At 50.8% G+C, this 12,816-nt stretch overlaps 1 protein-coding gene across 2 annotated transcripts; it reads right to left on the bottom strand.

Moving 5' to 3' along the window:
• Window positions 1-3,390: 3,390 nt before the first annotated feature.
• UBOX5 (U-box domain containing 5) lies at window positions 3,391-11,460 on the bottom strand. Of its 2 annotated transcripts, XM_009588106.1 has the most exons (4): window positions 11,338-11,460; window positions 8,257-9,439; window positions 5,095-5,256; window positions 3,391-3,602 (listed from the first exon to the last, which is right to left on the bottom strand). In XM_009588106.1, exons 1-4 carry the CDS (start codon window positions 11,389-11,391, stop codon window positions 3,391-3,393), a joined length of 1,611 nt encoding a protein of 536 aa, XP_009586401.1. In that variant the 5' UTR covers window positions 11,392-11,460. The 2 variants fall into 2 exon arrangements, with proteins under 2 accessions (XP_009586401.1, XP_009586402.1); XM_009588107.1 differs by lacking the exon at window positions 5,095-5,256.
• Window positions 11,461-12,816: the final 1,356 nt, after the last annotated feature.

The following is a 12,816-nucleotide window of genomic DNA, read 5'->3' as shown; positions in this document are numbered from 1 at the left end:
CTGATCTCCTAACGACATGCGAGGCGGGCGCTGCGGGCGCCGTGGCATTAATCGGCGGCGTTAGCTGCCTGCTATCTATAACCCAGCTCGTCTTGGCTCGCGGAGGAAAGCCCCAAAGGCCTGCCACGGGGTGGGGAGTGGGCAGCATCCTCAAATCCACCCCCCCCAGCTCTTCCTAGACATCAGCAAAGGGGCTGGGGGCTGCCGGAGAGGCTCAGCCGTGGAGCTTTGCTACTTGTGCCCTTCCCAATTGCTTTTCACATCGGGGAATAACCTGGATGGTGGGAAACAGGGCGTCCAGCACCGACCTGCAATGTTCCCACGCTGTTTTGCACATAAAACACCCTTCGGCTACACCCGTAGCTTTAAAGCATCATTGCTGCACAGAAATTATGTTTTTTCCAATCCCTGAGTGATCACACCCTTGCACATGGTCAGGGCAAACCACAAGTATGTTCCTGCCCATCCTTCATTAACAGCGTGAGCTTCGTTAGCTTTAAAGCCTCCACCAAGGTTTTTAAGAGCCCCTCCAGAGGCAAGGAGGGAGGATGGAGGTCGTGGTGCTCTGTCACAGCCCATGCTGCCCGACGCAGAGGTCAAAGCGACAAAGTTTAATCAGAATAAATTAGAGGACATTGGGTACCGCATGGAAAACTGGATTTTCACCAATTTGTGCCTTTTTCTGCCTTTGCCCGTGGCTAGAGGGGGATGCAGCTCGCAGCAGAGATGGAGAAACTTTATTTGAACACGTTGCTCCTGCACTGCTGATGATAGAAAGCAGGTCAGGCTGGCAAAGGAGTGCTCCTGTCTCCCGTCTGGGTGAACTAATGCTCCTCAAAAGGGCCCATCTTCGCGGCACTTAGCGGCGACCGCTTCTCCCCCAGCCTGTCACAAGCCTTTCAGCCGGTCACCGTGAACTCGCGGCTGACGGGGGGGTTAATGGCTGGAGGCTGATGAGGAGGGGGGGGGATCCTGCACCTCCTGGCTGAGCACAGCACCTTCTTTTTTCGTATCATGGCTAAAGATGCTCCTCTGCTTCCATGACATGATGGAAAAATAGCTTTGATGCTCGTTTAAAGAAGGAAGAGCAGCCAACGTCAAGATTTGCCAGGGCGCTGCCTTTATCACTTGCCCATCCAAATCCATCCCCCTGGGATGCAGACGTCACGTCGGGAGGTTACTGACCAACAAGGGCTGGATTTGTCCTCCTAAAAGCGCTTGAAGGAGAGCATTAGAGGAAATTGCTAAGGCCTTCAATCAAAGCCCGTTCCCCACCTCCCAAAGAGAAGACGGGCTCGGTGCCGGGAAATAAATTTGCTGGTGGCATCTGCCCATTCTGTGTGGGAGCTTAAGGGGAATTGCTGTGGGTCCCGGCAGAAGACCCCATGGGAAGTCCTGGCTATGTGAGTCACTCGCCACCAAGCCCATCTTCTTGGGGTGCAGAGAGGGTCTCTGGTGCCCACAGAGGTTTCAGTGTCCCCCTTGTTTGCAAGGGGAGCGACCAGGAGGACTCACACCCAGCTGGGGGCACACGGTCCTTCCCCAAGCAATGAGAGATGGGAGCAGAGGGAAATTCATCCCTTCTCCCTCCCTGTATCAGCAAGAGGGGACGCAGGGGTTGAAACTTGCTGCCAAAGGGTGCTACAGGGTTAAGGAGGAGGAGAAATAGGGTGCTAACTCGCCTTCAACCCCGTCGAGATGGCTCCCAGCCCGAATCGCTGCCCACCGGCAGGATATCACGAGAAACTTCTGGGCAGGAAAGACGCTTGGCTGAGCCGGCGGCTTTGGGTTTTGTCGGAGGCGACCGGGCTTCGTTAGCGCCAGAGAAGAACAAGATGGCTGTGCGGATGGGGAGCTCCTCCGGCAGCGATCGTTCCCCAGAGGTGTGGGGCGGAGGAGGTGTGAGAGCTGAATCACGCCGGGATGGTTCACTGCAAACACAACACCACAGAATTAAGAGGATTTTTGCTGCCTCTAAATTGTAGGATTTTTAGGATTTTTTCTGCCTATTTTCTAACCGTTTATTATTTAAAGATGGGGGACTTCCTATTTTTGCTACAAACGGAGATGGATTATAAACTCCCACTGACGCAGATGAAAAGCAAGATCAGTTCAGCGCTGATACAAAGCCGTGTTTCAGTTGCTTGATGAGACTATCTCCTGTGACCAGAAAGCCACGAACGTTATGGGTTGCTCAGCAAGTAGGTGCCTTTTAAGAGAATAAAGGTATTACATGCAAAGGTGAGTTGAGTGAGCTGGAGGCTTGTTACCCCAGAGAAACTGGCACAGAACATCAGCAAGTAACGTCTGCTCCGCGGAGAGAAATTACCAATTAAGTGGCAACAGCAGGGGGTTATACAGGTGACAAACCCCTCTGCTGTCACCTTACCCTTGCCACGTCCAGGACATGCTGGACACAGAAGAGATCCGAGTGATTCTCCTTCCGTTTTTTTTCTGAACAGTTCTTTCAAGACCAGACCTCCTCGGGTTTAGGTATGAGAGTCTCAACCCTGCGACGGTCCATGCAGCTGCTGTGACAACCCCTCTAAAAAAAAAAAGGTCTGCAGATCCTTTGTGTCGACTTCCTTGGCTTTTTCCAGCCCATTTATTCAGTACTCTGCAAAGAGATTCACGCCACGAAATCATTAAGACTCACAATGAGACCAATTACGAGTCAGAAAGAGAACCTGACTTTAAACATAATTTTATTAAGGCTTAAATGTCTATCAGCCAGACGGGAGCTGGTCCAGTCACACGACATAAACCGAGAGTGACATTTGGTGTAATGCGATGGCTTTTCTACAAGAGTTCGTATGAGCAGGATGAGATCGCTGCCGGTTACTCACGCATTAACCACGGCCTCTCTTTGTGACTTGCTGGACTCCAGGATGAAGGACGTGCTCCTGCGGCAGAGCGAGGGCACCGCAGGGAGGAGGGGAGTGAGGCGGGGAAGGGGAGAAGTCAGGTAGCTTGCATGTTGTCAACCACAAGGATTTCGCCTGGTCCACGACCGAATGGCTGCTCGTCAAATATGTAAATGGTTTTAACTCAAAGGGAAGCTAAACTCACAGTCCAAAAGGCACCTATGCTAAACCACTGAGCCACTGGGATGGTGGTAAGAGGGCGGGTGCGACAGGTGGAAATCAGTTCCGTATAAATACATATTCCTTGTTAAAGAAGCTATGGCTTTTATTATCCTCAGATCGCTTTGCTCCGGCGCGACGCTCTAACCCCCCACCCCCCACTACTCTGTAAGCACAAGAAGACCAAGTCCTCTCCGCCATTACGGGTGCTCATCTGGCAAGCTCTCCAACGGCCTTCGTCCTCTTACGGATCAATACAGACGGCCCCTTGTTCCCCCCCCCCCGGCGGGCTCCGCCAGCCGAGGGCTCAGAAGTGAACCCTCCTGACGTCGTGCGTGGCCGCTGACCTTTTACAACTCCCGCACAGTATCGATGACAGAGACTTCTGCTTCTCGGCCAAGCACGGGCGACACATGAGGTGACCGCAGGGAAGCTGGTAAACGGGTTCCGTTTTGAAATAGGAGGAGAAGGTTTTGCCGCAGGAAGCGCATCCTTGGGTCTGGCTGCTCCTGCCGTGCTCTGCAAAGGCGACAGGAGAAGCGGCTCGGTCAGGGGGGGTGACAAGTCCACGCTGTGCCACCCCTTACGTGCGCAATCCTGCCTAGGAGCCGAGGGCCCCGCTTTCTGCGACGTATGGCACAGCGGTAGGTGCTCATGGCTCAGGACCGTGGCCCGTTTTCTCTATCATCACCGTAAGGAAAGGGGACGGTCTAGCTTCTGGGGCAGGCTGTGCTGAGAGGGGATGGATCACGTCAGCATTTGCACCATCAGGCTTTTAATTGAGGACAGATGACTGTAAAGGGCTTTTCACTTTTACTGAGACTAAATCGGCCTCCCTTCCGCTTTTCCAACGCTTGGATTAAGATCACCGATTCCCGAGTGAAACGCTTGAGGTATCACTTTGCATTCCTGTCACACACTACCTATCAAGGGCTACTCAGTCAACTCTTAAACAGCAGCAATTTTAAAGGGGACAGGAAAAAGCTTAATAGCTTAATGTCACTGCCAAACAGCAAAAGCTATTCAGAGAGAGAGAGAGACAGCCACTGGGAGCTGCACAGCCCCGTCCCGTTCTCAGGGTCACTTGGTCCCTCTGAACCTTCTTCTCTGCCACGAGCAGGCAGATCCTCGCTCAGGGGAAGAAGAGGAGCAAGCCAGCAGTTAGGGCATTGGCTTGCGGAGGGACACATGAAGGTTCAATGCTTCCCTGCACCCCGAAGAAATCAGTTTGGGTATGCATACAGTGCTGGATTAGCACGCCTAACTAGCAGGGGTGATGAAAACTGCGAGGACTCAACAGCCTGGCCTATATATATTCAAACCTGATGGGATTCTGGGCACACACTTGGCTGGTTGGCCTGTGACGTTGCTACCGTTACCTGTTCCTGTTAGGGCTCAGCATGCTACATGGTATTTGCTAGATTTACACCTCTCCAGCTGCATCTCTGCACCAGACTCATTCCTCACCCACGTAGCAACTCCCCAGCTCGCTTTGTGCAGCTCACTGGCAACATGTAAGCCACTCAGCCCAACTCGCAGAGCTCTGGGAACAGCCAAAGCCTTGACACGGGGCGAGCGCTCAGTCTGAACTAACCTCGTGCAGGCTGGGCTGAGCACCGTGTCTCAGCGCAACGCATCCAGGATCGTCCTTGGGCAGCGCAGACAAGCGACAGCCAACAACGTGGGCAAATCATAGGATTCATGCTGAAGCCTGCTCTGACTGTGGACATGGACACCATACCTCACCTTCTGGGGGTCAACAAGGTCTAATCTGCCTCACTGGGAGAATAAACCATTAAAACTGCTGAGATAAAAAAGCAGTAGTTAGGGATTGTTAAGTAAAGCTTGCTGGGAGACAACATAATATTTTTATATTGAATGTATAGTATTTTGGGGTCTGAAGAGGCATAGAAAGATGCTGAGCAGCAGCACAACCCTCCCTGTTAACCCAGTCCCAGTTCTCCTCTCCTCTCTCGCTCCCAAAGGTGAACCAGAGGCGCTTGTTGCTTACCGAGGAGGGTGCCCACGCTCCACGAACTGCTGCAGCCTCCCTCGCTCTGCGCCTGCTGCTGGCTTTTCATCAGCTTGGCCGTAAACGAGGGCATTGAGCTGAGCGCCGAGTTCAAGGCAGTGTCCAAACTCTCCGACAGTTTCTGTTCGTGAGAGACGAGATCTGCAAAGAGAAGCACAAGCTCGAGAAGCGGATGCCGGGAAAAAGAAAGCTGTCAATGCGCAACAGAAATGCTGCTTTGCCTCTGAACTTTCGCAGGCACAACACTCGGGGTTTTAGGAGCTCTGCCACTTGTTTTCTCTGCCACTTGTTTTCTCAAGAGGTCTCTTTTCTGAGAGTGACAGGATAGGGATGTAGTGCCTCATCTCCTTTGGGTCCTAAAGATGGAAAGCCCTACGGATTACTGTCAGACATTCATGTCATGCCCCAGTGCCAACGAACATTCAGGTGCCCGCTTGTATCTGCAGGTCTGAACCAGGCCAAAATGCCAAATAATCCAGAAACCCATTTCTCTCTGAAATCCCGGCCTGCTCCACCAAGGGTCCCAGCCCAGTACTCCCAGGCTTGCTTCGTGCAGCTAACTGGGAACATTTAAGCCACTAACAAAATCTGGGGGACTTGTTTTTTTCTCTCTGTCCCAGTTCTGAGTCAAGGGATAAAGCCAAAGGCACCGGGTTGGACCCTTCTCTGCAGCGTTTTGTCCTGTGCAATACGAAGGCGTTAATTAAGACTATGCATTAAGAGAATGGTGTCTGCATGACTAATTCTGTTAAATCCATCTCCCAAAGGAAGACCTTTGAATTAGTGCTGCACATTTGCTACAGCAATCAAGGCTGATGAAATACTGAAGCACGAGCTCCATGGGCCGTGCTTTTATTTATGTACGGGCATGGCTCCCCCGGGAGCTCCAGGACCCCACAGGGCAGTCCCTGCTCCTGTGGGGCTGGGGCACATTCCCAGCGGGAGCTGTTACACGCCTCTGCAATAAAAATAACTAATGATTCCTCCTAAAACACAGAATGAGCTCTAGACTGAGAGATCAGAGCAGAAATGTGCAGTCTGACTTCTTCCTACTCTTGCCGGTACCACCAAACATCAATTATTTTCTACCAAGTCTTTAAAGAATTTGTTTAAAATTAAAGAACCACCTAAGCTTTTTCCTCGGAACATTTCTGGGCAATTTTGGGAGAAAGACAAGGCAAATGACAGGTACCAGCAGGCATTAACAGCAATCAGAAGCCGAGGGCCACCTTTTGATGCATTACAGACCGCTAGTTTAGAGAACACAAGGAAACTGAACCTACCTGCCTAGAGAGACAGCCCTTACGTGACCAGAAGACACCCGTGCACCATGTATTTATACCATCCTACTCAGACCAGACTGCTTGCAAGAGACGGCCTCACAGGCACGGCCGCTCTCTTCAAGCTCATCTAAATATGAGATTGCTAAAGACGTCTCTCTCCCTCCTCCCAGCTTAAGTTTACCTTCCTCCTCCAGCAGGATTATTACCTAAAGCAGTAACTCAGTTTAACGATAGAAGATATAAGCGTTGCGGTATGAAGTACAGTTACATCCACGTAGAAGCTGCACGGACAGCAACTCCAATACGTTTCAGGAATTCCTGTGTCAACGAGGGAGAAAGCAATCATGGCAAAATAGATGTGGATTTGGGTGAAAAGATCTAATGTGGAGTCAAGAGGAGCAATTGCCCGTGAGCCACGCTCTTCACCATGGACAGGAGGTTGCAGGTGCCAGTCATTGGAGAATAAACTGCAAGAGGGAACACGTTTTGGGGAGAGAGGTGTGAATCTCCTTGGTGTTTAAACCACAGATCATCTTTGCTTTCTAAGGACTGTCACCTCCTCACCAGTCCAGCCTGCCCCAGCACTTGAATGCTGCTGGGTGGGAGCTGCTGGACCTACAAAGAGTATCCTACGCTCCCGCGCCCAGCGGTCCGTGGATCCAAAGGTCTGTCTGCGTTGCCGCAACGCTGTCTTGGCTGACTGGTGAGAAGCTGTGGCACGGCTGGGGACCAAGGTGGGTGAAAGCACTCAGCTTCTCAGGGAATTTATCTCAGGGTTGCAGGTCTGAACTGTTTTTCTGCCTCCTGGAGCTTCTGCCCAGCGGCGCTGCTACCAGACCTCTGACAAAAGCAAGGATGAAAGGAAACCAGTGCCCATTTCCTTCCCCCGTAGACAAAAGTCACATCCCTGGTCTAATGTCTCTACCTGGTTTTCTGCTTTAACGAGCTGCAAACCCTGGGCAAGTCTCTCCCAGCCTGTGCTGTCCTCTCCTCCCTGCTCCGAAGGCAGCGCTGCCTGCAATTCCCTTGCTGCTGCTTGTTCCAAGCCCCTCCGCTGCTGCACTAAGATCAGCGTGGACTGGAGGCTGCGCAGCGACACGCTCCCCAAGCTCGGCCTCTGCCACAGCAAGAGCAGCCCCGTGAGAAGGTAAGGAGCCAGCCTGTCCTGGGGACACAATCCGTGCGATGACACTGGGCGTGCAGGGAACCAGCTGTACCAAGAGCCCAGGCTGGCAGTGCCTGGCTAGGGAAATCCAGGAGCAGGATTAGTGCCCCATTCCCGCCTTCCTCCCCACCTCACTCCTTGTGATAAGATCCACAACAGCCAGGACTCCCTGTGCCATCACCACTGCACCACCAGACATTTCTTTTCCTGCTGTTGCATATTTTCTTGCTGATGCAAGAACATGTTGGATGTCTGGGATAGTAAATTGCCCGTGACAAAGAAACTTCAAACCAGCACACTGTGATAAAAACGTTGTCTCCACATGAACAGTGGCTTGAAGGCAAGGAGGAGAAAGGAAATACGAACTAAAAGGGAAATATGGCGACCTGAGCAAACAAGAGGGCTGTGAAACAGACTGCACAGGTTGACACGAGAACGATGAGCCTAGAGATGAGAAAAAGTGAAACAGAATGGGAGCAAACACCATCCAGGATGGCAGGTTGTGCTGAGGAGAGGGGAGGTGAACGAGACGATGACCTGACTTCCACGACATCTATCAACAGCAAAATACAACGGCCTTAAAGCTTTCTAGAGGCGGGATGGGAATCTGTACTGGAGCCTCCTGACTTGAAAACCTGGCCCCGGGCTATCAAGACACTTAAGAAACACAAGTGACTTAGGGAGCCACGATACCTGTCGAACAGTCCATTTGGATCAAATGCGAGTCATTGTCAGTTTTCATTTTTTTAGCACTGTTCTCTGAGGTAGACGTGACAAGTAAGTTTGTAGAAGAAAAATAGGGTGGCTGCACAGAGCTCTGATCCATACAGTCCATTTTCCTTTTCAGAGAAGACATTGTTATGGAAGAAGGTACGAGCATTTCCGAGGCATGAGCCCTCCCAAGCAGGTTGGTGCCAGGGATGCTGTGCTGTAAGAGAAAGTGGTCTATCCTGGCCTTGAGGGTAGGGTGAGGTAGGGGCTGCGAGTGCTGGCTGAAGGCCACCCCAGTGAAAGGATCGCTGGGTACCCTGCCCCAAGACGCCTCACTCCGGTTGCATTTTTCCAAGGTGGTCTGGTCGATCACCTTCCCAGAGGGCAGGAGCATGGGGAAGGTCATGATCTCCAGAGTGATGGGGTCCAGGAATTCTTCAGGAATGTCTTGGACGACGTCCACCAGCTTGCGGAGGGTCTGCTGCTCGCTGTCGTTGGCACTGAAGGGCACGCAGTCGCTCTCCATCGGCGTCCAGAGCTCTGGCTTGAGGCTGCTGACGTCCTGGGCGAAGAACTGGGAGGCCACCTGAAAGACACCCTCGATCACCTCCTGCGGGCACGATTTGGCAGGCTGTCCCCACACCTCCAGCCTTTTAATGCAAGGCAGGCCGCCTCCGGCCACGTGGGTGATGCAGATTTTTAAGTGCGACACATTGCTCAGCGAGGCAGGCCCTTTGTTCCAGAGGTCTTGAGATACAGAGCCAGGGTAGGAGAAGACATTTTCCATCTGATGGAAGGGAGGCCTCGGCTTGAATCCTCTGTGGCCGAACGTCACTTTGCTTTGATTTTTTAAGACAGCTTTGCCCACCAGTGTGAAAGTGTCTTTGTCGGACACAGGATGACCGGCCAGACCTGAGAACTGACCCTCAGGGCTCTGCCAAGAGGTTTTATTGCATGAGGTAGAGGTGTAAACTTCAAGCCCGGAGAAGGTTTGGTATCCCCCGGATGAGATGTCAATATTGATCCTGCAGATCTCAATGTTGAAGGGAAAAGAGATCGTGACGTGGACTGGAGGTTTGATAAAGTATTCGCTGCGGAAACCACGATTTCTCCTGGCAAGGTCTTCAGAGATCAGATTCTCCACTTCGTAACCATCAGCAGAAATCTGTGTTTCAGGAGAAAACTGGATTTAATTTGAAGCAAGAAAACAAAAGGAAACTCATTTCACAAGCACTTAACGTAGATTCTCAAGATGACATCAGCTAGGAACCAAGGCTGCGGTTTCATGTGCAGCTGAGACAACACAGGAGAGCCCTGCTGCTGAGGCAGAGCAGACCCACTCCCACCCTCCTCCAGCCACGCGGTCCCATCCACTCTTCTCTGCACCCTCTGTTACCTGGCCAGCCATTTGCAGAGCTGATTTAGCTGCTAAAAGAGTGGAAAATTATGGACGGTTTGTGGTTTTGGTTGAGTCAGTGAACTAAATCAATTAGGAGAGTGTGGCTGGGAGCAGAGCATGTGGGGGAGACAGGAGTCTCCTCTCTTTCAACAGTGGTGAAACATTATGTCAGCCTTTCCTGCCATGGGGAAACGCACCCTGAATCACCCAGCTACAGGATCCCAGGGAAACCTCCGGAGGTCAGGTAGCCGACTGCCTTCTCCTGCTCTGGGATCAACCCTACCCATCCCTGAGGGAGATCCATCTAACCAGGCTGGATCCCACCCCATGTCTCCCAGAACACGCAATCCCACGCACTGGTCTGCTCCTGGACAGGCTTGCTCTACCCGTTCCCTTTCCTGGAAGCCTTGGGGCCTAAAAAGTCTGTAGCACTTGCTAAATGAAAAGATAACACATCTATCTATTCCTCCTGCTTAATATGGTCACTCCACACCCTCCTGATCACGACAATCACACCAAGCCTCAGTAGCGTGGCTGGGTCTCTCAACTCAGCACCCAGATGGATGGTCACACCCGTGCTGCTATTTTTACAGCACAATACTTACAAATCCAAGGCTGCCTTGGATTTTGGGGTGTGAGTTGGTGGGGAGACTTACAATTAAAAAATGGCTTTGAATTAAAAACTAGTTAGCATTTAAGAGATTCTGATGATGCTGGGTGAAAACAAATACTTGTAGAGAACAGTAACTTCAACAAACGTTGTCAGGAGCTGCATATTCTACTGGACAAAGGGAAAGCTCTAAAATTGCAGGGAAAAAGGTATCTCAAGTCAAAGCACGCACATCCATAAGCACATAACATTGTCTTATTATGAAATCCTGCAAAATCAGGGCTTCTTCCTTCCAACAACTAGTGTGCGCCACATTAGAGCAGCCAGAGGAGGTTATACAGTGTTCTAACACTACCTGGCAGAGATTGACCAAAGCGTAGACAGGACAAACCAAATTTTGAAGAGTAACTTTTGGGAAATCTCTCAGTACTGATTTTTCAAAGTACTGAGCCTTCAGCTCCACTTTATCTTCACGTGAGCTGCAGATCCCAAGCACCCAGACACGGGTTCTCTCAGTGCTCGCACATGAGTGACTCTCTCAAGACCGAAGCACAAAAGGGGAAGGGGATCCGGGAGCACAGATTCCCAACATCAGTTCACAAAACCTTGCTGGGAATGATGGGAGACTGGTGAGCTTGGAAGAGAAAGCTGTGAGCAAAACCACCCAAATCACAACCCTCCCACATCACTGGAAAATGATTTTAATTGACAAAAATGCTCTCAGCTCTGCAGACTAAAGAGCCTACACCTTACCTAGGTTGGGACTGCATCTGTCCTCAATGCCAGTGGACATATGCAGCATCCCATGTTAAAATCCCTCTCTGAACCAGCCAGATCACACAAAATAATCGGAGTTTGCTTTGAGTTGCCTTTGCTTTGTTTTCTCAGGGTAGCCTGGCACGGCCAGCCAAAAATCAGTCTTCCACAAACACTGCTAATTATCACAGATGAGCAGTGAACAAGCGCTCCCCAGCCCCAACCAGTCCAGCATGCCACTTCCACCTAAGCCCTCTATCCCTCCGGCTCCCTAAAACCCCACACATCATTATTTTACCTTGTTGCAGTGAATTCTTGGCTTGAACTGCGGGAGACAGACGTTTATTACCATCTTGGCAGTCGGAGAGAGCTCAGTTTCTGAGCATCAGATTCAGCTTGTAAAAAAAAAAAAAAGGGAAAATAAAGAAAGTGAACATCAGTGAACAGTGAAAGGATCTCATGTTTTGGAGCCTGTATGAATACAAGCTCAGTAGTTCCTAAAATGCAGCTCGGATCTGAGTCCAGGAGGTGAAGCCAATATAAACCCAAATGACTGTGGTGGAGAGACGGGATCGAGAGAAAAAACTGCGTTAATATTAATTAGTGAACCCCTGGAGAAACATCAAAGAGAAAATGGCTATTTTAACTAAAAACGTCTTACCTATGGATAGATTATCAATTAGATCTGAAAGTTTATCAAAGATGCAGGAGGTCTTGTAGATACAGTAAAGCATCAGAGTATCACACGAGGTTGTCAAAGGAATCGGTGTGAGCTCTCAGCAGCCTCAGTTGGACCTGGAGGACATGGGCTGCTCTGTGATCTGACCAGGGCGTTCAGCACCGCAGCTCCTCACCGCTGCGAGGCAGAAAGAGCCGGTGTCCATTCCCACCGCGTGGCCTGGAACCATGCGGTTCCCCTCCCACGGCACATCTATCTGCTGCCTTCAGCAATTCGAGGCTGGACCTGCCTGCGCTCTTGGACAACACCCAACGTGAGAAGCTCGGACGGGGCCCCTCGGGACGAGGGTAACACCAGCCAGCACTAACACAGCGCTGCCGCATAGAGAAATGTTTCTCGAGGGCTTCGGGAGCCTCAGATGTAAGCTAAGATTAAACACAAATATTAATAATTGGTATGTAATAGCTCCAAGGGAGCAGAGGGCATTTAATAGCTCTAAGGGAGATTATCTGTGTTCTGAACACCGACCCAGCTGATTCTTCTGACAATGTTCATTAAAGAAACTCAAGTAAATGCACCATCTTTTCCATTGAAAAAAATGTGACTCGAATTGGTTATATCAGATCCCTTTTAAGAATGAAATTATCCGCGAGGTAAGAGTTTTAACCTTACATTAACCTTAGTATTAATATGTCATTGCCTTGGGCAACCTTGCAAATCAGGAACCCACTGCTTCCTTCAAGAACAAGCAGCCCTTTAATGATTTTCAGCTGAAGCTGTTAGTTCAGCCAAAATGAAATTGGCCTTCTGGGGGCATGATGGTCCGGCCGCTGGAACGCAGAGCATTAACGAGCTCGCTTTGCCCGCCTGCTAAGCGTGCGGGAGCAGTCCGGTCTGCGCGTGATCGAGCGCAACAGTCTGAAACGAGAAATGTGGTATCCCAGGTACAAATCCAACATATAAAAATCAACATAATAGAAGCCAAGCCTGCAGAGAGCAGAGCTTGAAGGTTGCAATGCCAATGCTTGACCAAAGCAGGCGTGAACGCAAGAAGAGCTGTAGCGGGCCAGACAAGCACTCTTTCTAGCCCAATATTTG

This window comes from Fulmarus glacialis, unplaced genomic scaffold (assembly GCF_000690835.1).
Source record: "Fulmarus glacialis isolate BGI_N327 unplaced genomic scaffold, ASM69083v1 scaffold42561, whole genome shotgun sequence".
NCBI classification, from domain to species: Eukaryota; Metazoa; Chordata; class Aves; order Procellariiformes; family Procellariidae; genus Fulmarus; species Fulmarus glacialis.
Note: the sequence above shows the minus strand (reverse complement) of the source record. Positions and strands in the feature narration are given on the sequence as shown.

Excerpts from the sequence above, each read along its gene's own strand:
- UBOX5 (XM_009588106.1), bottom strand. The coding sequence starts at position 11,391 with ATGGTAATAAACGTCTGTCTCCCGCAGTTCAAGCCAAGAATTCACTGC. Across the intron at positions 9,440-11,337 it reads CAAGAATTCACTGCAACAAG|ATTTCTGCTGATGGTTACGA; the intron begins GTAAAATAATGA and ends CCTGAAACACAG. Across the intron at positions 3,603-5,094 it reads GAGCGTGGGCACCCTCCTCG|AGCACGGCAGGAGCAGCCAG; the intron begins GTAAGCAACAAG and ends TCGCCTTTGCAG.